A 25,535-nucleotide genomic window follows, 5' to 3' on the forward strand; every position below is an offset into this window, starting at 1 on the left:
ACAGTTATCTTGGATGGAAGCGCACTTGGAAAATCTTGACTGAAATATATATATATATACACACACACACACACACATACAGGCTTTAAGTGGTGTATTTAAGGTGTTGCGAGTAGCAGACCTAGATTTTTTTTTTTTTTCACATTTCTACTGTGCAGAGATGGTGAGAACTGGGAGAAATCACTTAGCACCCTGTAGATGAACCAGGTGGTTAAATATGTCTATATACACACACACAATAAGTAGCATCATCATCGTCTTTTTCCGAGCTAACAGTGAGATGCTGCAGCACTCTGCAGGAGGATAAGCATTCCTCTGCTTTACGCCAGACCTGTCTGTCTACCTGTCTGTAGGCCACCTCTGAGCCACATGAAGGGCAATAGAGCTGGAGGGTAAGACACTGCAGGGAACCAGACCTCTGCCAGCCGGAGCAGAGATTCCCTTTGTATGTGTGCGAGTGTGTGTTCAAATAAAGCAGGTGGTGGGCAGGTAGTGCTGTGTCTCACATCTTTCTCTAAAGCTGAAAGCTCTGATCGTCCTCTATCCTCTTAGCTTCTGATAAAAGGGAAAGAAATATACATGAATAACAGGAGCGTAGTGGAATTAAGTCAGAAAACCTTTCAGACGCTTTTACTCACAGCAAACATCAAATGTATGCCTCATAATGTTACATTAACTAAATCACAAATTGATTTCTACAAGGAAATAAAACTGCTTTGTTTAATACAGCAAAGAAAAGCTCTAACACAGTTCATTACGTCACAAGATCTCATCAATGGTAATAACTTTGAAAATGATGCCATATACAATACTTAGATCAGTCTCCATCTCTCATTTCTATTTAACTACAATATTGTACCTGGTCAGACACGTTGACTTCAGCCCTAGGCTTGAGATTTGCCTCCAGTGCCATGTTTCCAATGAATAAAGCTTCAACAAAGAAATAATATTAAACTACACTATTATAAAACCAATTAATAAAAGCAAGAGAGAGGGAGAGAGAGAAGGGTCAGGCTGTGTGTCTCAACTGTGATCGCCTGACTGAACCGGTATCAATTCCCCACCCCCTCCCATTACAGGAACATTAAAGCAATTCAGGTGTGCAGTAATTAAACGGCAATGGCTCTAGTCACCTATTCCACACACACTTGCATAGACAATGAAGATGGTGTTACATTATAGACAGTAAATGTCAATTTTAAAAACTTCAACCTGTATATAGTGTAAATAATCCTTCACTTTCTTTTATCATCTACTGTCCATTACTGTTATTTAGCATATGAAGTCACACATCAATAATTGCATTTATAAGTAAATCTCACCTTTATACATGAAGAGAGGTCATATTAAAGTCTCTCTGAGCTGCTGCACTGCAGTCCGGAAAAGCTGGACAACTGCTTCCCCTTGCTAATCCCTGCCGTACATTCACCAACCCTCACATCACAGCTGCTCTTTTAAAATACCTGAAATAAAAGCTGGTGATTATAATGTTGTCAACATTGAACAAACAAATTCCACGGGACACCCCTTTTGACCTTGGCAGTAATGCTTCATCCATGAACCCTGATCCATTTCCCCATTCGTATCTGGCCGAGGACCTGTGTGTGTGTCGTTTCCCATCTGCCTCAGCCCTAACTTCCTGTCACCTCTCTAACTCTCCCACCCAACACTGCAGAAGAGACGGATCTCTCTTTGTCTTGGGCTGTGACCAAAAGGGTGAGGTGAAATCCACAGCTGTGAAGAAATGATGCAAACCAAACAAAGAGACAAGAGTTTATCATGACAAAAATACAAAGATTTATTTAGAAAGAAAAAAAGCTCCCAAATAACACTGTTTTTTTCTTAAATACAAGTGTAGTACAATTGGGTCTCAGATAGGATTTAGTCCATTAGGTATCGCTGTGTTTCCCCTGGATGTCCAAGTGGATAGTGTATTAGTTTCACACAGGTAAGGCACTAACATCTTAAGCACTAGTGTGAATATAAAGTGGCAGCGTTTGTGAGTAAATGTTGCACCACAGTGCCATGGTTGGCTCTTTCCTGTTAAAGGCTACGAGGTGTGAAACCCTGTCTTATCATGGCACCAGGGAGAAGTGAATAAAAACAAAATGCTTCAAAATATAGTCACATATAGTCACAAATGCAAAATCCTCCTCTTCCTTCACTCCCTTAAAAAGCACTGACTTGACATGATGCTTGTTTTTCCAGAAGTCAGCTCTTTTCAGACAGACTGGTTTGCAAACTTCAACTGTTTGTGTCAGCAGGAAAAATGGGGGAGCAAGTAAAACACAATATATATAAATATACACTGTAACTTGTACCTAGTTTAAAACCAAGCTTCGGCTTCACCCTCCTACAAACCTGTGATTGGACGGGAGAAGTTCAACGTTCAGAAGTGAAACAACAAGAGCAGAATCATCCTGCAGGATTTAGTAAAGCTGTTGTAATCATATTAATGTTGTAGCAAGGAGGTGTGACAAAAAAATTAAAGTCAGACAAAGAATAGAAAAAGGATAAGAATTATAATGCCCTGTGACCATGAAAACTCTGGTGAATGTACTGAATCAAGTTTCAGATATGGATATTTTAATTGCTGGATTAACAGCCAGTTCAGACATATCCGTCTATACTGCAATTATTATTCTTATTTGATAAGAGAAAAATCTCTTCCCTCATTTACAGTATTTTGAGAGATTTTAGTTTCTTTGAGCATTAAAAAAAAAAAAAAAAAAGAGTTTCTACACTGACAGACAATCAATGTAACTTCTCTAAAAAGGGGATTTGCAGAATTTAGACTTTGAGACAAATGTGTAAAATGACTGGTATGTTCACTTCATATAGTGCAAGTCTGAGCTGGTTAGTATAATAAATTACAGATTATGCGGAAGGTCACCAAACCAGTTTTCTGCATTACAAAAGAAGAGTCCATCATGATGCAATAGAGATAAGGCAAACATAAAATGTAGTTGATCAACCGTAATAATGGTACCTATCAATGTGTGTATTTCTAATGAGGAGGGTGAGAGGATCAATCCACTGAGATCTCCTCAGTCTGAGCCAAAAGAGGGAGGTATATGAAAAATAAATGTTTTATATAAAAAAAATGAAAGGATAAATATAAAATATTACACAAAGGAGGTATAAAACCCACAAAAGAGATTAAAAATACAATTGAAGAAAGTGTACACAGGGTTCTTGGGTACAGTCATTAAACTTTGGCACATTATCAAACTCACACTTGCACACATTGCTGGTTTGTGTGGGGTTGTCCTGGTTAGTGTTTGAGACTGGCCACAGATGGCTGGAAAAGGTGTGGACAGACTGCCACTGGTTATACTGGTCATAGTGGAGTGTACTTCAGAGTCCTCACATAAAGCCAGAGCTAAAAGAGACAAGAGACGGATACACGAGTGAGCTGTGGATCACGTTTACAATAGAAAATATATATACCTGTAGTTTTGAATTTGACATTGCCCACAAGCACATCAATATCATCTTAAATTGTATAGCATGTGGTCTTGCTTTTCATTATCCAGTTGTGTATATTATTATTTCCTCGTACTGTCATTTAAACACTGAAACACATATTAGCATTAGTGAAATCAGAACACACACTAATTCTAAACACTTGTCACATTTCTGAAAGTTACACCACCATTACAGAAGTGTAAATGTAAATATTCCCTGAACTACCAGCTGTCAGAGAGGCCACTCACTTCTTGCGGTCCTTGTCCTTCTTGCCGTTGGCGGTGAGACTCTGGGCCTGCAGGAGCTGAGCAGCAGCTCGTCTCTTACTGAAGGAGCTCTGGTCGTCGTCCAGCATTCTCTTCTTTTCCTCCAAGGCGGCTTTCTCATCTGCATGGAGGCGCTTCAGCTGCTCAAAGCGACTTTGCAGCTGAAACACACGCCGGGACGCAGAACGAGGTTATGATGATATCAAGGAGAACAAATTACCATTTCATTTCATCACCGTAATGTGATCGCTCTCTCATACCAAATCTGAACTTGATCTGAAATGCCACACTGAGCTTTCATTTCTTAGAATTGTGATTTATCCAGCAGACAAAGCATTATGAAACATAAATGCCCACGAGGTGACTGATACTTCAGAGGAGAGCTGGACAACAAGCTTAAAAAAATGTTGGAAGATCACGCTCATTTGAATACATTTACAAGTATAATGAGGACAGATTTGACCTTCAGTAAGATCCAGTTAAAGAATTAACACATATGGACCTTTAAATGTAATACACATGGACAGAATGTAATTGGACTGATTCGTTATTAACAAAATTTTATCAATTTGAGAAAATTGATTTATTAATTAACACGCCCTTCTGTCACGTCTTCATACCTCTCTCTCAGCATCCTTGAGCTCGGCCTCCTTCTCCTTCACCCTCTGCACAAACATCTGCCTCATTTCATCCTCCCTCTTCTGCAGCTCCACCAGGAACTCCTGACGCTTGGCCTCGTAGGTCTGCTGCAAACTGCACATGTGCCCACAAACACACACGCATAGATACACAGAACAAACGTCACTCAGTCGTCACACTTGTACATTTTTCTTTGCACATAAATGCAGGTGTTAGTGAGTGGGCAGCTCACCTGACAGGTTTGCACTCTGGATCTGTGTCTTTGAATCCCATTTCCTCCAGTTTGCAGCGTCTGTACAGCTCATAGTGACGAGTGTGGGTTTGCTCTCTCAGGTCCTCCATGTTTACACAGATGAGCATCTCTCTGAGCTTCACAAAGTCGCAGTGATTCTCATTCTCCACTGACGACACACACATCAAATACTCATTAGACAAGTGATAGGATTCGGTGACCAGCCCGACACAAAAAAGATCCTCCCAGACCATTTTGTGTCAGACTAGGAACAGAATTTAAACCAGGATGCGACACTGAAACAGATGCAACGATGACAAATTTTACTGCAGGCTGGCAGCTGCTTAAAGTAGGGCAGGTTAGATTTTTACACAGTAAAGACCACTGAAAAGGACTGTGCTGATTTCATAATGAAGTCACACTGTGTGGAGCTCTTTCTAGCAAGTGTACCAACTAGAATTACTGCCTTGTGGCTGTCTGCCTCAGCCAGACTAGTTTCAGGTTACACCCCTGTTTATCTAGAATCATGTATTAACATTTGTGTGAAATTATGTGAACATAATTGTTTGTGTGTTATGGCTACATGGCTAAATGAGTACAGGCTAGCTCACCTTGCTCTTGACCCTTTGAACCCCAAAGTCTAACCAGTTCATCCTGGAAGTCTGAGTGAATGTGCCAACATTGAAGAGTTCTGTTGATGCGTTACTGAGATATTGCCTAAGAGAATGGGATTGGCAGACAACCTGACAACCGTCTGCCTCTCTGTTTTGCTCTGCAACTGCTCTGTCTGTGGCTGGTACAGACATGTCCACCATATCAATTGGCAGCAGGAAGCTTTGGTAATGCTGGCTCAGTTGTACAGAAACACACAGTGATCCATCTTACCTTGTACCACACCCCAGGGATACTGGCGAGCCTTCACCATCTTGTTGCCAACGGAGACTTCCTCTGTGCTGCCTACCACAGCAAATGGCAAATGACCCTAAAAAACAGACAGTGTTAAACTAGAGAGGGCAAAATGATGTAGTATGGTGAGATTCACAAAACCTTTACACTAACTCCCACAGTGATTCTTCCAGCCCACATACACATCTTGTATAACAATGTGTCTGTTTGTTATACTACATTTAGCTGATACTACCCAATAAAAAAACAAGAACAACTGCACACCTATGGGAAAATACTGTGAATCCGTCAGCCTGATGACTGAATGACAAAAAGCACAAAACTGTATATCCACTTTTGTGTGCGTATGTGTGTCTCTTACGTTCATAGTAGTGTTGACTTTTGCCACGGTCTCGTCATCCAGGGGGAACTGGTAGATTTGAACACCGTTGCTGACGAGCTCACTCATGATTTTGATCTTGAACTTGTGCAGCTCACTCTTGCTGATGGTGTCAGCTTTGGCGATCACTGGGATAATGTTCACCTACAACATGGTACGACACTTACTTTACTATCGACAGGATTCAGATAAAAAACATGTGTTCCAGTGCAACAAAATCACTAAATACCAAATATTCCTTGAATATTAGAGGGAAAGTTCACTTCAATGCAGAGCTCCACATACTGTTGTTAAGAAGACCCTTCTGTTTTTCTTTTTCACACTGAACCAAACAAAGCCCACATATTCCCACTGAAGGATGGGATTTTAGATAGTATGTAGGTGTTGTGGGCTCAGTGTCGCCATCTCTCTCTTTTACACAAATGCTGATTCCCCTCTGTGTCCGACCCAACTGCCAGATTAAAGGCTGAACAAGAATGTCCTCCCCTTGCACGTTTGTATCTTTTAAGGGCGCTACATTCCTGCTTTGAACAAGTTGTGTACAAAGGGGCTGTAAATACAGTAGAGCAACTTTTCCACTGATTATGATAAGTCATAATAGAGTCACCATGATGTCACCGCACTTGAATTCATTAATACTTTAATAAAACTTTGTGTGAAACAGAAGTTTGCAAAGACAAAATTGCTGAGGCCAACTTCCCTTGTCTTGTAACTAAACTTGTTGCTGGGTTTAAACAAGCTAATCTCAACATACCACGAAATTACATCTAAAAACAAACAATTTATCTACAGAAGTTAACTATTCAGCAGTATTTGTTTTTAATTTCTCTATGTCAAAGTCTTATTTTTAGGAACTGTTTAGGCATGTCTTAAATAACCCAAGTTTACTGATGTTATTTCTGGCCCGGCAGCCCGATCTGTTGTCCAGGTCATCCTGCATTCCTGTCTGTAGGTCGTCTTGTCATACCAGAGAGAGAATGAGCTGCAGCCACTAGACAAGCTTCTGGGCCAGACCACACACCCGTACACACAGAGAGAATACACACTGATCCCAGCAGGGAAAATAAAACAATGCTTAGTCCGAGTTCTGTTCCAACAGCTGTCTGAGTGATGGACTGTCTCTCTGTCAGTGCTGCACATTCAACAAATGGCTCTTTCTGCTTGTATCCGTACAGTGACACAAAAGGACAACTCGAGTGTGTGTGTGTGAAGTGATTACAGCATTCCACTGCTTTTTCTACTCCATTCACACGCAAATCCGGGGCTACTGACACTCCAAAGCAGTGAAATCACACAAACACACAAAGAAACACAAAGTCACGGCACACAGAGAGCATGGGAAAGTTTCTGTTTCTGACCACTTCAAGAGCGATGGGAGGGGCTTCAGCCGGTCGGATAGTGAACCACTCCCAACAGTCAGACAAAAAACACACGGGGAAATCTAGACGCAGCCGCAGCAGACCCATCTACATAAACCTCCTGCTGCACATACCCATCAGTATTACATTTTGCATGGATTGCTCAATTCTAACTCAATTTTTGTTTTTCAACCATGAAAACAAAAAAAAACAGTGCTGTCCAACACAGCGATGTAGCAATTTAAAACACAAATATGACATCATCATCTCATATTACAGGTAACCAAACAGTGATGAGATGATTCATATGTTTCTGGAATCACGATTGACAGCTTATGTGAATGAGTGAGCTCACAAGGGAGTGTCAGTCACATCATGAGTTTCAGTAACTAATCCTAAATATTTAATGTCATCTAAACCAATGAGGGAAACATGTTTGGTGCCTTTATGAGCCAATATTTGTTTTCAATAGATTTATACTTGAGTCTGGAAACAGCAGTTGAGAGAACAGCAGCTACCACTCCAGGTCCATTTACGTGTTCTTTGTCAATCTTGTCCACTGCTGTTTTCTTGCTCAAGAATAAACAACTCAATTCTAAACCTTCTTTAATTAATATGCGAAACAACCTGCACTGTGTATTCTTGTGTACTCCGGGGAAATGGGCCACTTCTTAGAATCCATAAGGTTTATTGACTATCCTTATCTAGGATACACATTTCCTTCCTCAGTGCAGCTTCAAAAAGCCTACATCAAAGTGAATATTGTAGTAACAACCTAATGTATTATACAACACTGGTCTGGTCCTTTCACACATACACACAGTGTTCTTTTGCCTACCTTGCTGTCTAGTTTCTTCATGGTCACAAGGTCCAGGGATTTGAGGGAATGACCTGAGGGGGAGATGAAGTAAAGGCAGGCGTGGACTCGCGAGTCATGGTAGTTGTGAAGAGAGCGCTTGATTTTGAGTTCCTCCTGCAGGTAACTCTCAAACTGTCTGTCGATGTAGTCCACCACTGGCTGATAGCTACAGGGAAGACATATAAGGCTGATCAGTGATGTGACCAATCGATTAATTCACAACAACAGCAAATTCAAAATAGGGTGTTAACTCTTATCAACACTCAGATTCTCTTAGACAGACGAAGAGACCTTCACTCTCCTCCTCCCACCTCTCTTGTTTGTTCATCTGGTCTCCGAAGCCCACAGTGTTGACTACAGTGAGACGTAGTCTGACATTACTCTCCTGCAGGTCGTAGGTCTGGGCCCGCAGCTTCACCTGAGGCTCAAAGTGGGATGACTCAAAGTTTTCAAAGTTGGTATTGAATAGAGTATCCATAAGAGTGGACTTGCCAATTCCAGTCTCACCTAGAACCAGAAAAACATAATGCAATCTTTAATCCCTAAACTTTGCAATATTGTACTGTGAGAGCATTAACAATCTTAAGAAATAACACTAAAACTAAGCAACATTAATGACATTAGTAGTGGCATCCTTTAGGCTAAATGTCACACTGTGCATGTGTGTCTGTGTGTATGTGAATTTTACCAATGCAGAGAATATTGAAGCAGAAGCCTTGGCAGATGGACTTGTTGACAAGCTGGTCTGGAAGGCTATCAAAGCCGACATGGCCTGCCAAGGACAGGGGCCGGACTCCTTTATCCTGAGGAAGAAACCACACAAACAAACAGATCATTCTCAAGATGCTACAAATGCTTTTCTTCACAAAATTAGATAACAGATCATCACCAAGGGAAATTGCATCATTTCCGCTAGGAAGTAAAATGCAAACTTTTTTGTTTTAATCTGTTTTCTTACAGGCACTAGGTGTTGTAATAGATGTAACTGAGTGACTCTCATACCTTAAAATTTGGTTGTAATAATGTAAACTAATCCGTATTTAGACGGATGTTGTCGTGTAATATTCTTACACAATTTCTGCTCAAGTTTGTCGCCTGTATTAACATGCACATCTTAGTTCCTTTGAATCCGAGTACTACATTTACAGATTCCTCTCAATGACCAACACAAAAGAACTAAAAACATGGTCTAAAATCCTGTAGCTCACTCATTAAGAAAATCTCTAACTTTAATCCAGCGGTGTAAACCTGAGCTTCCCTGCTGTCCTCCTCTGTCCTGTCCTCCCCCCGAGATATCCAGAAATCTAAAGTAGCCTATCTGTGGGGTGTGGTATAAGTTTCTCATTATAAGAGCTCCAACTATAACTAACAAATATTTGTTCTCAAATAAAGTTACGTGAGAAACAATCAAAGTTCATACAAGTTTACACGACGTGGTTATCTCCGGCCAGATGTTTTGGTTGGTACCAAACTGCAATCAAACTATAGTCATTTAGTTCTGCTTACAGAGCTAGCAACGTAGTTAGCGTTACCGTAAAAGCTGAGTTATGACATAAATTAGCCACATTCTTGTACTATTTCTGTGTCGGTCATGTTTTATAATTAGTTTTCTTCTTTCTACAGTCTATGGTTTTCTTCCGTTCCGTGCAGCTCACAACTATTTTCAGAAACTTTTGAATGGCTGAATGGCTACCGTTGTGTTAGCTAGCTAGTGCCACCGCACGGATGTATTTGGGTGGAAGATGTATTGTGGGATCACTTTTTTTCTGGTTGAAGATTAAAGCTGAAATGGCCTGCCTTATTCTCTGGATAAATGTCTATGTTGCTGGCCATTTTAAACTACACCAAACTAAACTAAAAGTGATAGAAACTAATCATCGGGCTAGCGGGAGCTAACATAATGCTAGCCTTGGACACTCCCTACTCAACTGTCAAGAACACTGTCATTTGTCAACCACAAAGAGTAAAAATACTAACCGGCTGTCGAGCAACGTCTGAAGAAGCCATAGTTTTTAGACAGACGTTAATACCCCAATTATTTCACAAAAAATACAACAAAATAAACTAATGACCGAAGACTTTTTTAGAATCCTGGTCAGGACCGCCTCACAGCGTCTACCGTCGACAACTGGACAGACTGCACCACTCACAACAACGTAGGAATGAGGTGAAATATTTAGTTTGAAAATTGACATTAAAACACATGTCTAGCACGAGATGGAAATTTTTCGGGGGTTTTAAACATTTGTCATTTTCACGGACCAAAATCCACCATATCTATAAGAAACTGTGGTCAAACCGTAATCATTTACACTATTAACACATCCCACCCCCCTTGTACGCATAATGGTACAGCGCGGCTTAATTTTCCCAGCCGCTTTCATGGTATGTTGCGGGACTATCAGAAAAATTGTAAATCCCAAATGGGAACAACTATGCAGCTATTATTGATATTGATGCTATCGGGCATGAGATTTGACCTTAAACAAAAACGTGAAAATTTCAAGTATTTTGCACTTTATTCAGCATGCTCCGTTGCCATTGAAAAAAATTAAAAATTAAAAATCCAAAACTCACTCAGGTTTTAGGATAAAATGTGTTGTTTACTAATCTGGCCACTATCATTCTACCATTCAGTGATACATTTTGATTATATTTGTATGTATTACATGCCCATTTCGACCTCTTCTTGATGCTATAATTGCTAAGTCGACGTTTAAAACGAACCAGTTCTCTCGAAAAAATAAAATAAAGAAATCACTGCACTTTTACTAAATGGTCAGTTTCACGAGGTGATTTTACTGGGGAGCACTGGAACACAGCATTATGTTTCCCGTAGTGAGCAGCACAACTCAGTTGTTTCAGCGACGTGCGACCCCTATCTGCCGGAGTCCGACACTGGACTTCCCCATGGAGGAGAGGAGGAGGCCGGAGAGGAAGATGCTGTCATCCGTTGTCACCGACCTTAGTGAATGACAGCAGCACGGACATGGAGTCATTTTAAAAACGTCCTTGTGCAACTTGATAACCGTTGCGTTGTGTTCGGGCCGTCCAGGATGACGATGGCGTCCCAGTGCACGGAGCAAGCCGTGCAGGAGTTCCTGATGGAGAGAGGAGGGAGGGTCCAACAGATGGAGCTGATCGATCATTTCCTATCAGGTCTGCGGGAAAATGACCCGTCAAAGGAAGCCGTGGATCGCGAGGTGGTGAAACGCATCGTGGACAACGTGGGTTTCGTGAAGGTGGAAAACGGTGTGAAATTTGTGTGTTTGAACGCTGACGACAGCGCGGAGTCGGTGATGCGTGCGGACGCTGACGGCTGCGATCAAGCGGAGTGCAACGGTAATATCCACGAGACACTGGACAACAGTGTGAACGGCAACCCTGACAACAGAGACCAAACAGGTGAGGGAGACGCACCATTTCTATGTTTATGCTTCTTTGTTTTGTCCCTGATGTGCCCGTTATTGTCCTAGCCTACTGACTTGATCACTGCTTGTTTTTTGTTTTGTTTTTTTTACACATATAACCAAGATGATAGTTTTATTTTTGTAATGCATGTCCACTTATTTATGTCAGGTTGCTGTCTCTCAACCAGGTGATGATCACTATCAAGTGTCAGGGTTTGGCCATTGCTCACTATGTGTTTAGAATAAAGCTGCCAAACTCCCATGAGTGTGCTCTTCAGCTGGGCCCTCTTTAATGCCAAAAGCATTCAATATGTATAACAATTCAGGATAATATCAATGACAACAAAAAAAAAAGCAAACAACCGGATTTTACTGTGAAGTTCAGGTTAGATTACATAACAACCTGTCCATGTCATTAGCAACCACATTTTACAGTATCACAGCAAACTGACTGACAATAATAATAATTAAAAAAATGTCAATTGGTTTCCCAGGAGTATCCAGCCAGCCTGACACAGGCCTGGACAATGACAAACAGTCCAATGGGAATGGACAACCTGCAACCCCCTCCCTGAATAAGGCCAATACAGGGACACCTACATCTGGTGGAGGAGGTGAGGTGAAACTGCGAGACCGGAGGAGGCGAGAGTCGGCTCCAGTTATTGGGATGCCAGACGTGGACCAGGCTCACCCTGCATGGCAAGTTAGAGGGGCACGTCGGGTGTCCAAAGGCTCCCAGCGTGCCATGCTCACCAGCTGCCTATCTGAAGACAGCTCCTTGGAGGGGCTGGACCCTGTTGGAGACATCAACACACCCAAGGGAAGTCGCAGGAACTTCATAGAGCTGATGATGAGTAGTTCTCCTCAGGTAGGATACTGTTTTTTTCCTGGAGTGAGTGAAAAAAAAACTTCAAAGTACATTTTTGTTGTTGCAAGTCAGAATATATATTGTATGGCAGAGTAAATGTACTTTGGCCACACCTAAAGTTGTGATGTCATGGCCTGTGTTTCACTTCTCTGAGTGGCACACAGTTGTCCATGAAGTTGAGCAGGTTCCCCTGCCTTTGCTACAGTGTAAGTGCCACTTACACAGTGGCAAAGGTATGACCCAGAGGGCAGCCCTTGACATGCTGGTTGAAAATAAGTCACCATTTTGGGTGTGATCATAAGTCCAATATGCATGATGTGTAATTCCATGGCAACAGTTCTCCGTCTTATGTAACTGGATGATTCGACACAGTGATGTAACACAGCTTGTCGTCGTAACTCTGGTGTTAAGTGACCAAAAGCTTCTTTTGATGATCATCAGAAAGCAACAAAAGACAGAGGTTACAATAAAAGTTATTTGTCGATTCTCAAAGATGTTTCTATAGAGTTTATATCACTTAAATGCTTCATTGTGATTAACAGTATGACAGTGAGTGTCATTATGTCATGCATTTGTTTATTTGGTCTTTTGAAACTGTGAAGGGCCACCATAGCAGGGTATTGCTAATATCTTTTCTGAAGAGCTACTGTTTTATCTGGCTCAATATAAAACAGCTGATGTAATGTCTGCTCCCTCTTCTTCACTGTGTTCTACCTTTTTCAGGTCCGTAGGTCCCTGATCAACCGCGGCTCACGCCTCCGGGACTCAGTGAGAAGTGATGGCGATTCGACATCACTCCTCTCATCAACCACGGATGAAGACTGTGCCTCAGTGACCCTGGACCCGCTAGAACACGAGTGGATGCTGTGCGCCTCGGACGGCCTGTGGGAAAGCCTGCAGCCTCTGCTGGCTGTCGAACCCAGCCTGGTGGCCAAGAGAGACTTTGTGACCGGCTTTACCTGCCTCCACTGGGCAGCCAAGCAAGGCAAAGCTGAGCTGCTCTCCCAGCTGCTGGCCTTCGCCAAGGAGAATACTATCCCTGTGAATGTAAACGTGAGATCGAGTGCTGGATACACACCGCTACACCTGGCAGCCATGCATGGACACACACAGGTGGGCTGCAGGGATAGTGGTGGTTGTGAGGTGTCATGTGTTACAGCTGCTCAGTGAAGCAGCAGATAATAGCGCACTCTGTCTGCCCCCAAATAGAATGATTAGAGGTCTTCTTTAATACGCACTAAATGATCCAGAAAAAGAAAATACTAGCTTAATTTACATCAACAGTTGTTTTTTTCCCCCACTTATTTTCTTTTCCTTATATCATAATCCCAAACACAGCACACTGAAAAGAGATCTAATAATGAAAGTAACAATCTGACAACATGAAAATCTTCATTAATGCTAAGAAATGGGGGTGTCTTGGGATGCAGAGAATCTAAATTTCTTTTCACATAATGTATTTTTCAGCTGACATTATGCAAATCACTGCCACTGAGGCAAATTTCTCGTACAAGTTTTCAGTGTCTGAATTTCCCCCCTTTTTAAAATCTGATGTGCTATGATTGACAGGTGGTCCGTGTCCTGCTGTCAGACTGGGAGGCAGACCCCGAGGCCCGAGACTACAGCGGGAGGCGAGCCATCCAGTACCTTCCACCGCCGCTGGCCGCCAACCTGCAGGAGGAGGGGGTGGTCACCTCACCGGGGGCCGAGTCAGACAGCGAAAACACCAACGGCAGCAGCAGCAGTGGGGGCAGAGGGCGTGGCTGGAGGTTTCCCAGAGTCCTCCAGGGCAATCTGAATCCACTGCGGCTACTGAACCCACCGTCCGAGGCGGCAGAGGAGGCGGTCGGCAGCGGGAAGACCAAAGGGGGCATGCAGAGGAAGTCGTCTCTGAGCCGGCTGAACGCACGGCTGCACCGAGGGCGTCACCGAGCCCAGATCATCCACAGCGCCTCCTTCAGAGACGCCGGGGAGGTGGGGAGAGGAGAGGACCTCCCCAGCAGTCCTCTCCGAACCCGACCACTGTCCAACCTGTTTGGATGAAGCTACGCCAGTCTGAACCAGCAACATAGATATTTACACTAGTATGACATGTTTTACAGGATAAAGTTTACTCACCTTCATAAGCTGACAGGTCAGACATTTTTATGACCAAAATGAATGGCACACATCTTGATATATAGTGTCAAGCTGTTTTTAAAGTTTTATTAACTTAGGATTTTAAATGATTAACTACAGATTTGTTTTTTAATATAATTATATAACTTATTTTTGAGTTGTCAGGCTTATGTTGACTACTAACCAGACACTGTTCACTTTTTTTGAAGCACTGGTTGAAAACTGATCTTCTTCTTTGAATTGCTTTTGAGCTTGGTTTTTGTGTTCATGGGGTTTTATATTTTTTTAAGCTCTCTGTTAGAGCAGGTAGCAAATATTACATCTTTTTTTTTTGTTTGACCTTACACTAGAACAATTTCACACAGGACTGTTTTTGGTTTTCACTTTAGTTTCTACTCACAGTGGTGAAGGATTTGTGAATAGCACTTGTTTTGATTCCACACAGTTGTCACAAAGGCACATTTTTGTTTGCAGAGTAAAGTAATATATTTCTAGACCTTATTTTCTATATTTTAACCTCCTTTGACTGGCTGGTGCTGAATTTTGTCAGTATATTTCTGTAATGTGAAGGGTTTTTTTCCCCTAAATTTCAAGTAGCAGATTTTATTAGTCAATCTGTTTTATTCACTCACGTCTTGAAACATGTACAGTCATCATGTTTGCACTTGTCACTTTGAAGATGGTCGGTGATAATGGGCGGAAACTGCTTTCAACTAAAACCACAACAGCTGTTTTTGGTCCCAGGTCACATTTAATATTAATATTGTATACACAGTTTAAGTGGGTGACCAAATTGTTACACGTTTAGATGTAGAATCTGCTGCATATTTAAAAGTACAAATGAGACAATGTGATTTTTCTATTGATTATCACTTTTCCTGATCAATATTTAGGAGATTGCTGATTACACTTAGAGGGGTATACATTATTTCCAGGCTGCCATAGCTTTAGTCAGATCCAATTACTTATAGATACTGATCAATTCCACTATTTCACAGGGTGGAAGTACAGGGAAAGCTGACAATGTTTATATACATTTTTCTACTGACCATAATGTACCTCAAATCCACAGAGTCTTGTTTACTTAATGTTACACTGCTTCTTTGCGGGGGAGTTTAAGTGGTATGAGTCTCTGAAGGTCAGTTGCTGCATTTCACAGTGTTTTCAGACGGTTTAAATTTGACTAAATTATAGCACAAATTCACCATTCTTGCTGGATTTGCAGGTGTATGATCCCCAGACATATATTATGAAAAGAATTGGTCCAGGTTAAATTCTAAACACTAGCATGGCATTGATCAGTTTTACAGTAAATATGCAATCAAACAAACTGTATCATATGATACAAAACATAAGGTCTATATTGTCCACATTATGTCAGTCTAACTTTGCATGTACACAATCACTTGCTCATTGATTATGTATGTTTCATCTGTGAATATTGAAGAGTCTAAACTGAGTCTGCTATATTATGATTAGCCGAGGAGCACATTGACTTTTTGACTGTTTTCCCAAATATGTGAACCTTACTTCCTCAATGACGCATCCTAGATTTAATGAATGTTCATTTTGTAGCATTTGTACTCATAAATCATAGGGCTTCATGTAATCGTACGGTTGACACATTTTGATGTAGAAATGTATTAAACGGATGTATTTTGACATCTCTTTTCCATCTGCATGGATAGGGGAAATGTTAATGTTAATGCTTATGTCTGTAAATCATTGTGTCTGTCTCCTTGTGAAATACTGTGAAGTTGTTATGTGATGTGAAAACACTGCCACTGCCACTTTTCTCTTCATTCTCATCCTTGAATGTGATAAAGCAATAATTGTTTGCATAACATAATTAGTCAGTGGTCTCAGTGCTCAATAGATGTTAGTTTTTTTTCTTTTTTTAAGGGGAGGGGGTTAATATTCACTATTTATGAATGAGTATTTTAATGTTAGAATAGCTAACCGAACCATATGAATGGTTGTGTGTTCGTCCAACCAGAATGCACTAAAGCTGCTAAGCACACTATTTCATCTGCCATTCCTGCTGACACCAAGCGATTGTCCCTGTCTGGTGGTGTTGAATAATTGATGATCTGATGACCCTCTGTGCCGGCTTTAATCCAGCATTTACAACATGTCCACAGCTTCCTGTTCGTGAGCTGCCTGTGTAACACTGGACCCGATATATGCACAGCTAGTCCTCATACTGCACCTGTTGTGTGTGTGTGTGTGTGTGTGTGTGTGTGTGTGTGTGTGTGCACTATTATTGCAAGGAACAAATGTCATCCAAAAATTGTGCAATTTACACCTCACTGGCTTAGTTTGGTTAGCTATGTTGTCAGGATCAGGATATCATATGTAGCCTAATGCAAATTCAGAAAAAAAAATTAAGTGCAGACAAAAGTTTCCAAGTGTAAGAGTGACATGAGACATGATTTGATTTTCTTTTTCTGTTAGCCATATTGCCGATCCTGTTATCCATAGCGTGCACTGGCGACAAGAGGCATACATGCAAAAAGCAGAGGATGTTGATATTCATAAGCCGTCATGTGTATTAGGGATAGGGTATTCCCGGTCAATGTACTCAGTGCCAGTGACTGGATAGATAACTACAACTGTGACAGTCCTCTTGTATCCTTGATGTTCCTCTCGCTCCATGTCTGGCGCTGTTCTGTGTTTTAATGTTTACCAGATCAAATCAACCATATAAAAGCAGGATTACATATGAACAGCCATTACATATCTTGGCTTGTGTAAATGTAAATGCTAGAGTGACGGGCTGCTCTTTTAATGTTCTCTTATCTCTGTCATTTGTCCTCCTTTACAAGGCAAAAAAAGATTTATAGAGGTCACTGAAGGGATGATTTTTTCTGGGCCTGTGGATTCCAGAGTTGCCTTAGGCAGCCTATCTGTTAGATGACTGCTGATCTGGACGGAGTAGGGCTGTCTGACTGCAGCTACTGACCTACATACACAGTGAAGGGACTAATGCCTATTATGTAAATTCCTCTGCCATCTTTATAGAGAAACCGTGTTAACTTTTTTTTTGCCTCAAGTCTCCACTGTTGCACTAATCCATGTCCTGCCTTATCTGCATCTCTGACTCTCGCCACAAATACACCACGGTGATAATGACATTCATACACAGCTTAACTTGTGACTAACTGTGCCAAATAGGCATCAAGCTAGAAACAAATGTGCACTGTCTGGCGCCTTTTTAATCTTGTAACATGCATGCCAATGGATCATATTTAACCCCATTTGAGTTTTTAAGTTTTTTTGTCAATCAAAGTAGATTTATTGTGATTGAAGGTAATTATCAAAAAGACCCATATGATGCCAAAGTGAAAAAAATATAGGCCTATATCTACAATGTGATATAGGCCTATTTATTATAAATTCTTTACTGAAACATCTACGAAATTAAACCTCTTGACTACACACAGGTGACATCGCCACAATAATCTTTTTTTTTGTTAGAGCAGAGACGTTCTAATATTGGTTATAGTTATTGATTGATATTGATTTTTTTTTCTTATACACTTTCTTCCACACGGTGTCGCTGTTCAGAAGTAACGCCACCACATTGCTCCTGTTTCTAAGGTCAAAGTTCACAGTACGCGGAAGTGGCATGCAGTAGCTGTATTCTGTTATTTTTTCGGCACCGTATGGCTCCTTGTAAACCAATACAACAGGTTTGGGATTTTTTGTATTGCACCGGCGGGGAGCTAACTTCTGTTAGGTAGGTGTTGGTTAAGTTTTTTGTGAAGCATGACGAGTATAGCGGCGTGTAAATGTAGTGGGACGTTTAAAAGCAGAACCGTTGACGAGTTGTACAGCCCTTGATGCTAACTAGCCTGCTACTAGCTGGAAACAGCCCTGACGTTAGTGGTTTGCAATATGTGTCGATTGTGGTCTATTAATTATTAAACATTATGTCATTTGTTTTTAAGAAGCTCTCGAGCTTGTCGTTCAATAGGTTTACAGATATGCTAGTGACGGTGTAGCCAGGGTTTGGTGGCGTTTCAACACTATCGACACAAAGCCGTAGTAGCCTTGTTAGCGATTAGCTAACGTCGGTGTAACGTTATAAAACTTGGAAGGTTTGATGAGACGATGCGCTGGCAAAAGTTAGGCTAAGTTACATGTCAGAAATAAATAAAAATGTGTCGTTATTTCTCCATGACACGTCACCTGTATAAATCCAAGCAGCAGGCGTTTGAAGGTTACATGCAGCTTTGCGATTTGTGATGTGAGAAACACAAAGCGGAGTTGGTGTGTTTTAATGTATTGTGCCAGCATTGTGTTTGCCACAATATAGCATAGATCTTACCTCGGGGTAACGTTGCATGTGATCAGCTTGGATCACAATTGTTGTGATCAGTTTGCTTTGATTTTTATCATACCGACATTATTCAATGATTTTAGCTACAACAGAAAATATTTTCTAAAAGTCTTTATTGCCTTCCTACCTTTTACAGCTTTCTGTCAATCAGCAGCAATGACCACCATCGTCCATGATACCACAGAGGCGGTGTGCCTCTCTGCTGAGTACAACCTATGCCTCAAACCCATCGCCAAAATCACTGTCAGTGTGGCTCTGCCCCAGCTCAAGCTCCCGGGCAAGAGCATCTCAAACTGGGAGGTGATGGAGAGGGTGAAGGCCATGGTGGCTCCGGAGCAGTTTTCAGCGCTGAGAATCTCCAAGAGCACCATGGACTTCATCCGCTTCGAGGGAGAGGTAGAAAACAAGACGGTGGTCAAGAGCCTGCTGAGCCGACTGGATGGGAAGAGCATCAAACTGAGTGGATTTACTGATGTACTGAAGGTAAGACTGGCTGACAGTTCCCATGCTGAACTTATTCAGGGTATGTTGCTGATTGCATCTGCAACTGGAACTTCCTGGGCTATTTTAGTGGTTGTACTAGTTTCTGTTACACATAAGATGTACTGTGTTACAATGATGTACTTTTGTAATAACCTGCCCATTGCATTTATATGACAGAGTGACTAAATGTCAAAAACACCTCTCATTACAATGAAACAGTATCATAAAAAAAACTACAGCCACCATAATGACAAAATATTATAAATCCTAAAATATTGCAGGACTGTTGTATAAGACTACATGAGGTTTAGCTAGGTTTCTCTAACAATCTGGAAAGTTGGCCTAAAGTCGTATTTCTTTGCCACTCATTTCTCAGGTGCGTGCAGTAGAGAATAAGGTGGACTTCCCTACACGTCACGATTGGGACTCATTCTTCCGTGATGCCAAGGACATGAATGAGACACTGCCTGGAGAGAGACCCGACACTATCCACCTGGAGGGGCTTCCTTGTCGCTGGTTCAGTCAGAAGGACAGCCCGTTCCCAGACCGGCCGTCTGAAGAGGTCCTCATTGCTGTCTTTGAGACCTTTGGCAAGGTGGGAAGTGTTTCTGACTCTGTCACACATGGCAATTAGACACACAGTAATGTTACCAAGTGGGACATAGCAGAGCCAGAAGGACATTCAGCCTGGCAATTTAGCGTAGGCAAGGCTGGTATTATGGTAGTTACTTTAGATTTTTTTAAAGCACAGATTCTCTTAAATGACATTTGTTCAATTCAGTTTTGATAATATGCCACTGTTTCATTTGTAGGTACGAAATGTTGACATCCCTATGCTGGACCCGTACAGAGAGGACATGCTGGACAAGAACTTCAGTACATTCAGCTTTGGAGGCCATCTGAACTTTGAGGCTTATGTGCAATACCAGGAATATTGTGGCTTTGCCAAGGCCATGGACACTTTGCGTGGCATGAAGCTGATGCTCAAAGGGGATGATGGAAAGGCAGTGGCTTGCAACATCAAGGTACTGTGGGCTTCTCTAGTACTATAGCTCTACATTATGCCATATTAATGGCAATTGCAAGAACACAATGAGAGATATCTTTCCCCATTTTTCATCCGTGACCAGAACGTGGGCTAGACTAAATAGATATCCAATCACCTTAAAGCTCTCTGTTCCAATCCTCTTGGAGAGAAAAGTTAAACCCATCATTAAGGTGTATAGAGAAACTTTTGTATGAGGAGGTACCATGGGCTCAACTGCTGAAATTTTGCAGTGAGGCTGTTTTGCTCAGTCACATAACAGCTTTAAGACCTTTTAGTGGAATGAGAGTTGAATCTGCATCGTCATTATTTCCAAGGTAATGAGGGTGGAGGAGAGGAAGGTCCCTTAATCCACAGAATAAAGCCCCAGTGTGGTATGTAAATAGGGGTGGAAGAAGCAAAGGAGGGTCTCTTTGAAAGAAACGAGACAAAACAAGTTGGTTTTGTTGATGAATTGCATAATTACAGAATGGGTGAGCATTTAATGTTTTCATCAGCTCATGCCAGAACATGAGGAGTTTTTTCTTCCTTGTGTGTGACATAACACCAGTTTGATCAGTGTGGCACTGAGTCATTTTACTCAAGGCTCTGTGGCAATCATCATTATGTTATACTATACTGTTGACTACAAATATTGTACTGTTATAGTTAACATTTTCTACCCTCTGTTCTTCATTGGAAGGAGTGATCTGCCGTGCCAGTGTAGCCCTAAACTTACAGAGCACCCATTTGTTGGATTTACTGAATCTGACTTAGTCTTATGTTGTTTTATTCTCAGTTTTTACTAGACAGACTGAAATTACCACCACAACACAATATGAAAAGATGCAGACTTGTTTAGAGTATGTCTATTTATTTAGATCTCTATTACCTTTTGCATTGTAGCAGCTATTATTCCTGTGGTTAGTGCAGGTTTGATGTTGACAATATAACTACAGTCTTCATCGGAGCACAATAATACACACGGCATAATACACTTAATTAATGCACACAACAAGTGATTCAGTAAATAGAGAAAAGAGAGATTCTTCCAGAAAGAGACGATCTTGTGGTGTTGATCGATGTTCACCACAGACGTGTGTTTCGTCTAGGTGACCTTTGACACAAGCAAGCACCTGAGTGAGTCAGCAATGAAGAGGAGGAGCATGGAGAGGATGAAATTACAGGAACTGGAACGACAGAGAGAGGAGCAAAAACGACGGGAGAAGGAAGAGGAAGAGCGACGCAAGGAGGAGGAGAGGTATGACTGAAGACCAGAGAGCAATGTGAAACACAGTAATGACCTCCAAAAATAAAATCTGGCCCTTGGCTTTTAATTATATACTTTTTTTTTTTTTTTAAATAGGTAAAGATTAAAAGAACCCCTTAAATGAAAGTAAAATATCACTGTTGAAAATGACTCCACATAGAGTGGTGGAGCTTTTTCTCATCCACTATGATCTACCTTTCTGTGAGAGGACAGCAGCTTAGTGTGAGCGTCATTTAATGAGTGTTTGGGAATTCATCAGCATGATGAGAGGCACTTTTTTGTTTGGTAGATAAATGAATTGATATCGCAGGGGTTAAAATATTAACTCAGAGCTGTGCAGAGATGAGAAATAATGCAGCAGTGGTAAGACTAAAAAATAACTCATTCTGGCAGCAGTTTTTCACAGGTCTCAAACTCACCCTTTTTCAGGAAGCAGAAGGAGCAGGAAGAGGAGGAGAAGGAGAAGAGGAAGGAGGAGAGGCTGAGGAAACGAGAGCAGAAGATTCGGGAGAGGGAGCAAAAGAGGAACCTGAAGAGGGTGAGGCGACAGCAGGAGGAGGAGCAGAAGAAGCTGCAGATGAAGATTGCAATGGAGGAGAGGAGGCTACTGCTGGCTCAGCGCAACCTGGAATCTATACGGCTCATCGCTGAGCTGCTGGCCCGAGCAAAGGTACATGAATACATAATACACCTCTGACTGTAACACCAGTGGAATGTTAATATTTTACACTGAAATACCCTCACAAACACTGCTGTTTGCTCTCACCTCAGACTTTGAGTGGAGTTTTACATTTTAATGAGTGACCTTGGGTTTTATTGATGATGGTGTTAGTCAAGAAATATTTGGGAATTTTGCTCTCCAGCTTGCACAAAGTAAACTGAAAAACTTTCATTCACAAGATTCGGTTTTTATTTGGTTTTGAATGTATTGTTTCTCGTATCTTGACCTACACTGTTGCCTTCTCCTCGACAGGCCCTGAAGCAGCAGCAACAGGAGAAGGAAAGGGCTCAACGCGAGGAGCAGGAAAGACAGGAGCAGGCGCGACAGAAGGAGGAACTAGCCCGGCTTCAGCAGCTGGAGGCCTGCAGACGCAAGCAGGAGGAGGAGCTCCGCAGGGTGGAGGTAGAGAAGGAGCGAGCGCTGGAACTTCAGCGCAAAGAGAAGGAGCTAAGAGAGAGGCTGCTTTGTAACCTGTTGAAGAAGAGCAACGGAAGAACAAAATCTCCAGACGCGCAGGACCAGGCTGGCCCTCTAACACCTCAGGATGCCGCCGTTCCTGGCGGCACTGATATTATGTACGGTGTTCTGGGCCGGTTGAACGGAGTAAAGGCAGCTGAGAGCAAGGAGAAACAAATGTCCAAATCTAGCACGCATGGTCATGTGTCGGGTAAAAACAGAGCAGCAGAGGAAAGGAGAGGAGGGGAGGACAGGAAAAAAGGCCGGGAGGGAAGGAGAGAAGAGGTGGCGAGGAGCAGACACAGCAGGGAGCGAGCAAGGGAGCAGGACCGCTCCCATAGAGAGAGAAGCTCCCACAGCAGGGGGAGGAGGAGGCGCTCCCACAGCCACAGCAGCAGGAGGAGAAGGAGCTCCAGCCGCCACAGGAGGAGCTACAGTCACCACGGCAGCAGGAGGCACAGCCACAGCAGCAGGAGCACCAGCTCGAGCAGGGACAGGAGCAGGAGCAGCAGTGGGAAGAGTCACAGCAGGGGGAGGAGTCACAGACGTAGCCACCGCAGATACAGCAGAGGCAGCTCCAGGAGCAGCAGTAGAAGTAAAGACAGGACGGGTCACAGCTACTACAGCCGCAGGTACAGGAGACACAGCAACAGTAGAGACAGGAGCCACTCCAGACGACGCTAAACTCAGTTTGTTAATGCATACTTTTAAGATATTTTTGTTCTCTTAAATAAGTAACGAGGCATGCCACTAAATAGCAGAAGAAGAAATCTTGGGTATTAAAAATCCGGTATAAACATCAACTTCATCTTGGAAGCTGCTTTTTCCTTTAGTATTTTTTTCACCATTCATATTGTTGGATCAAACAGCAAACTCTGTAATTTGCTCAAATATTCAACATCTTTACACGTGGCAAATTTGTTATTTGTTGTCACTTGAATGGCAATCTGAGTATGAAAGATTTTCTCTCTTTCATCATTAATTTAGAGTGAAGGACACTGAAACACAACTTTAGAAACAAGACTAACAAGGATCTTCATATTTGGATGTTAAACTTCAGTTCAGATTTAGTGATCACTAAATAAACTAATCACTGGTGGTGTCTTATGGCAGTTTAGAGCACGGATGAGCCTGCTGATTCCTTTTACCTTCTCCAGTCTGTCATTGTGCATGGACAACACTGAGCAACAGCTCACATTAGTTATTTTCATTGTGACACCAGGCTGTTCATCCACACCTGCGGCCTCACTTTAAAACAGTGAACAGGCATTCTGTCCTGACGCGCAATGGGAATAAAATTTCACACACTGTTACATCAAGACTCCAACAAGCACCTGAACGACACCACACGGCTGCCGTATCTGTTAAAGACATTGAAGTGGACTAATGGACTGTAAAGAATGGCTGCTGCTACAAACTAAATTTCCACAGACTAAAAGACTTGCACCTCTGCCTTTCAGGCCAACTGGTAGACATGCTGGTGTGTTGTCATGTGTTAGCTGCCTGAGGGGTTTCTCGGGATACCGCATCAGTGTTGGCCGTGTTGCTGGGAATCAGCTCGGAAAAACACACAGCTACCACAAAGGACTGCATTTTGATGTTCACGTAGTTTCAGTTGCAAAAGACTGATGTCTCATTGTTTTTATTTTGAATTAAAGTTTGGAGGGATTGTTTTGTTGGAAAGGAAAGAGTTGAGACTTGTGTGAAGACTCGGGTAATGTCTGAAATCACTTCACTCTGTAGTGGACTACATTTACCCTCCACGTGGTGTGTGTGTAAATGTATTCACAACCAGGAGAAGTGACTGACAGAGTGATAGACACAACCTTGATACTTCATGGTGAAGATGGCATCATGACCCTCTCTCCCTCTTTGCCTGGTCATATGTGACTCTTGAATACTAGAAGAGGTTGAAACCACTTATGTTTTTCAAGTTTGAAACAACAAGGTTTAAAAATTGTTGAGCTTTTGGGATTCAAACCAGCACAGTGTCAAGAGCAAATGGGACGCTATGATTTATCTCCTACTTTCATGCCCACGAGCACCGAATACATTTCTTTAGCTTGACTAGTGACGGCACAGACAGTCCTTGATGTTAATTTTGAGTTTTGGAGAAGTCAGACTTTGTGTTAACACTTCCTCAACATACTAACTTGTCATAGCAAAGCCCGTTTGTTCTGTATACTGTATGCTCATGAATACTAGAGCATGTCTTGCACATGTGGTTGAAATAAAAATCCAAACTGGAAACTTTTAGAAAGAGATGTTTTCTGTGTCTTCTGCCACCTAAATAGTCTACTTTAAAATTGTCTTGTGCTTCACTGTGATAAACAAAATTTTAATTCCCTTTAAAAAAAAGGGATTAAAAAAGTATTCCTACATGATTTGATGCTGTTGGAACCATGGTCTGAGCATTTTCTGTCAATTATTATTTCTCCATATTTATAAATGTATTCCCTCAAAGCCTTGATCCAGACGTGGCCAACTCCAATCTGTATCCTGTCTGTACACCGCTAGTTGAATGAACGATGTGGACAAATAATTAATTGTCAACAGTGTCTGTAATCTCATCAAGGCATGTGACACGATAGGCTGTATCGTTAGATTTGAAACTACCATTAGTCTCTCAGCCTAAGTGCAATCAGGCCATATGGAGAGCAGAGGGGCAGCACATCTTTCACAGGACACAGGACACATTCCCTTGAAAGGTTTGGTCCTCGCCCATTGTTGACCGCA

At 41.9% G+C, this 25,535-nt stretch overlaps 3 protein-coding genes across 5 annotated transcripts; 2 read left to right on the top strand and 1 right to left on the bottom strand.

The window, feature by feature from the left end:
- Positions 1-1,773: 1,773 nt before the first annotated feature.
- septin10 (septin 10) lies at positions 1,774-10,241 on the bottom strand. Of its 2 annotated transcripts, XM_085764329.1 has the most exons (10): positions 10,085-10,241; positions 8,796-8,910; positions 8,419-8,614; positions 8,087-8,273; positions 5,873-6,034; positions 5,491-5,587; positions 4,606-4,774; positions 4,355-4,487; positions 3,717-3,895; positions 1,774-3,382 (listed from the first exon to the last, which is right to left on the bottom strand). In XM_085764329.1, exons 1-10 carry the CDS (start codon positions 10,112-10,114, stop codon positions 3,367-3,369), a joined length of 1,284 nt encoding a protein of 427 aa, XP_085620455.1. In that variant the 5' UTR covers positions 10,115-10,241; the 3' UTR covers positions 1,774-3,366. The 2 variants fall into 2 exon arrangements, with proteins under 2 accessions (XP_085620455.1, XP_085620456.1); XM_085764330.1 differs by lacking the exon at positions 1,774-3,382 and having other exon boundaries at positions 3,713-3,895.
- A 698-nt stretch (positions 10,242-10,939) lies between these two features.
- On the top strand, positions 10,940-16,356 carry sowahca (sosondowah ankyrin repeat domain family Ca). The gene is made up of 4 exons (XM_085765422.1): positions 10,940-11,512; positions 12,012-12,385; positions 13,109-13,498; positions 13,955-16,356. Exons 1-4 carry the CDS (start codon positions 11,080-11,082, stop codon positions 14,426-14,428), a joined length of 1,671 nt encoding a protein of 556 aa, XP_085621548.1. The 5' UTR covers positions 10,940-11,079; the 3' UTR covers positions 14,429-16,356.
- A 1,704-nt stretch (positions 16,357-18,060) lies between these two features.
- Positions 18,061-25,059, top strand: akap17a (A kinase (PRKA) anchor protein 17A). 2 transcript variants are annotated; one of them, XM_085765244.1, is made up of 7 exons: positions 18,061-18,242; positions 18,982-19,328; positions 19,705-19,923; positions 20,141-20,353; positions 21,465-21,613; positions 22,052-22,292; positions 22,596-25,059. In XM_085765244.1, exons 2-7 carry the CDS (start codon positions 19,002-19,004, stop codon positions 23,481-23,483), a joined length of 2,037 nt encoding a protein of 678 aa, XP_085621370.1. In that variant the 5' UTR covers positions 18,061-18,242; positions 18,982-19,001; the 3' UTR covers positions 23,484-25,059. The 2 variants fall into 2 exon arrangements, with proteins under 2 accessions (XP_085621370.1, XP_085621371.1); XM_085765245.1 differs by lacking the exon at positions 18,061-18,242 and having other exon boundaries at positions 18,970-19,328.
- Positions 25,060-25,535: the final 476 nt, after the last annotated feature.

Source organism: Trachurus japonicus, chromosome 21 (assembly GCF_045865225.1).
Source record: "Trachurus japonicus isolate A0001 chromosome 21, Traja_1.0".
NCBI lineage: Eukaryota > Metazoa > Chordata > Actinopteri > Carangiformes > Carangidae > Trachurus > Trachurus japonicus.

Coding starts and splice junctions, on each gene's coding strand:
- septin10 (XM_085764329.1), bottom strand. CDS start 10,114: ATGGCTTCTTCAGACGTTGCTCGACAGCCG. Junction 8,911..10,084: donor CAGACGTTGCTCGACAGCCG/GTTAGTATTTTT, acceptor TTTCTTCCTCAG/GATAAAGGAGTCCGGCCCCT. Junction 6,035..8,086: donor TGAAGAAACTAGACAGCAAG/GTAGGCAAAAGA, acceptor ACCATGTTGTAG/GTGAACATTATCCCAGTGAT.
- akap17a (XM_085765244.1), top strand. CDS start 19,002: ATGACCACCATCGTCCATGATACCACAGAGGCGGTGTGCCTCTCTGCT. Junction 19,924..20,140: donor TCTTTGAGACCTTTGGCAAG/GTGGGAAGTGTT, acceptor TTTCATTTGTAG/GTACGAAATGTTGACATCCC. Junction 22,293..22,595: donor AGCTGCTGGCCCGAGCAAAG/GTACATGAATAC, acceptor TCTCCTCGACAG/GCCCTGAAGCAGCAGCAACA.
- sowahca (XM_085765422.1), top strand. CDS start 11,080: ATGACAGCAGCACGGACATGGAGTCATTTTAAAAACGTCCTTGTGCAA. Junction 11,513..12,011: donor TGACAACAGAGACCAAACAG/GTGAGGGAGACG, acceptor TTGGTTTCCCAG/GAGTATCCAGCCAGCCTGAC. Junction 13,499..13,954: donor CCATGCATGGACACACACAG/GTGGGCTGCAGG, acceptor TATGATTGACAG/GTGGTCCGTGTCCTGCTGTC.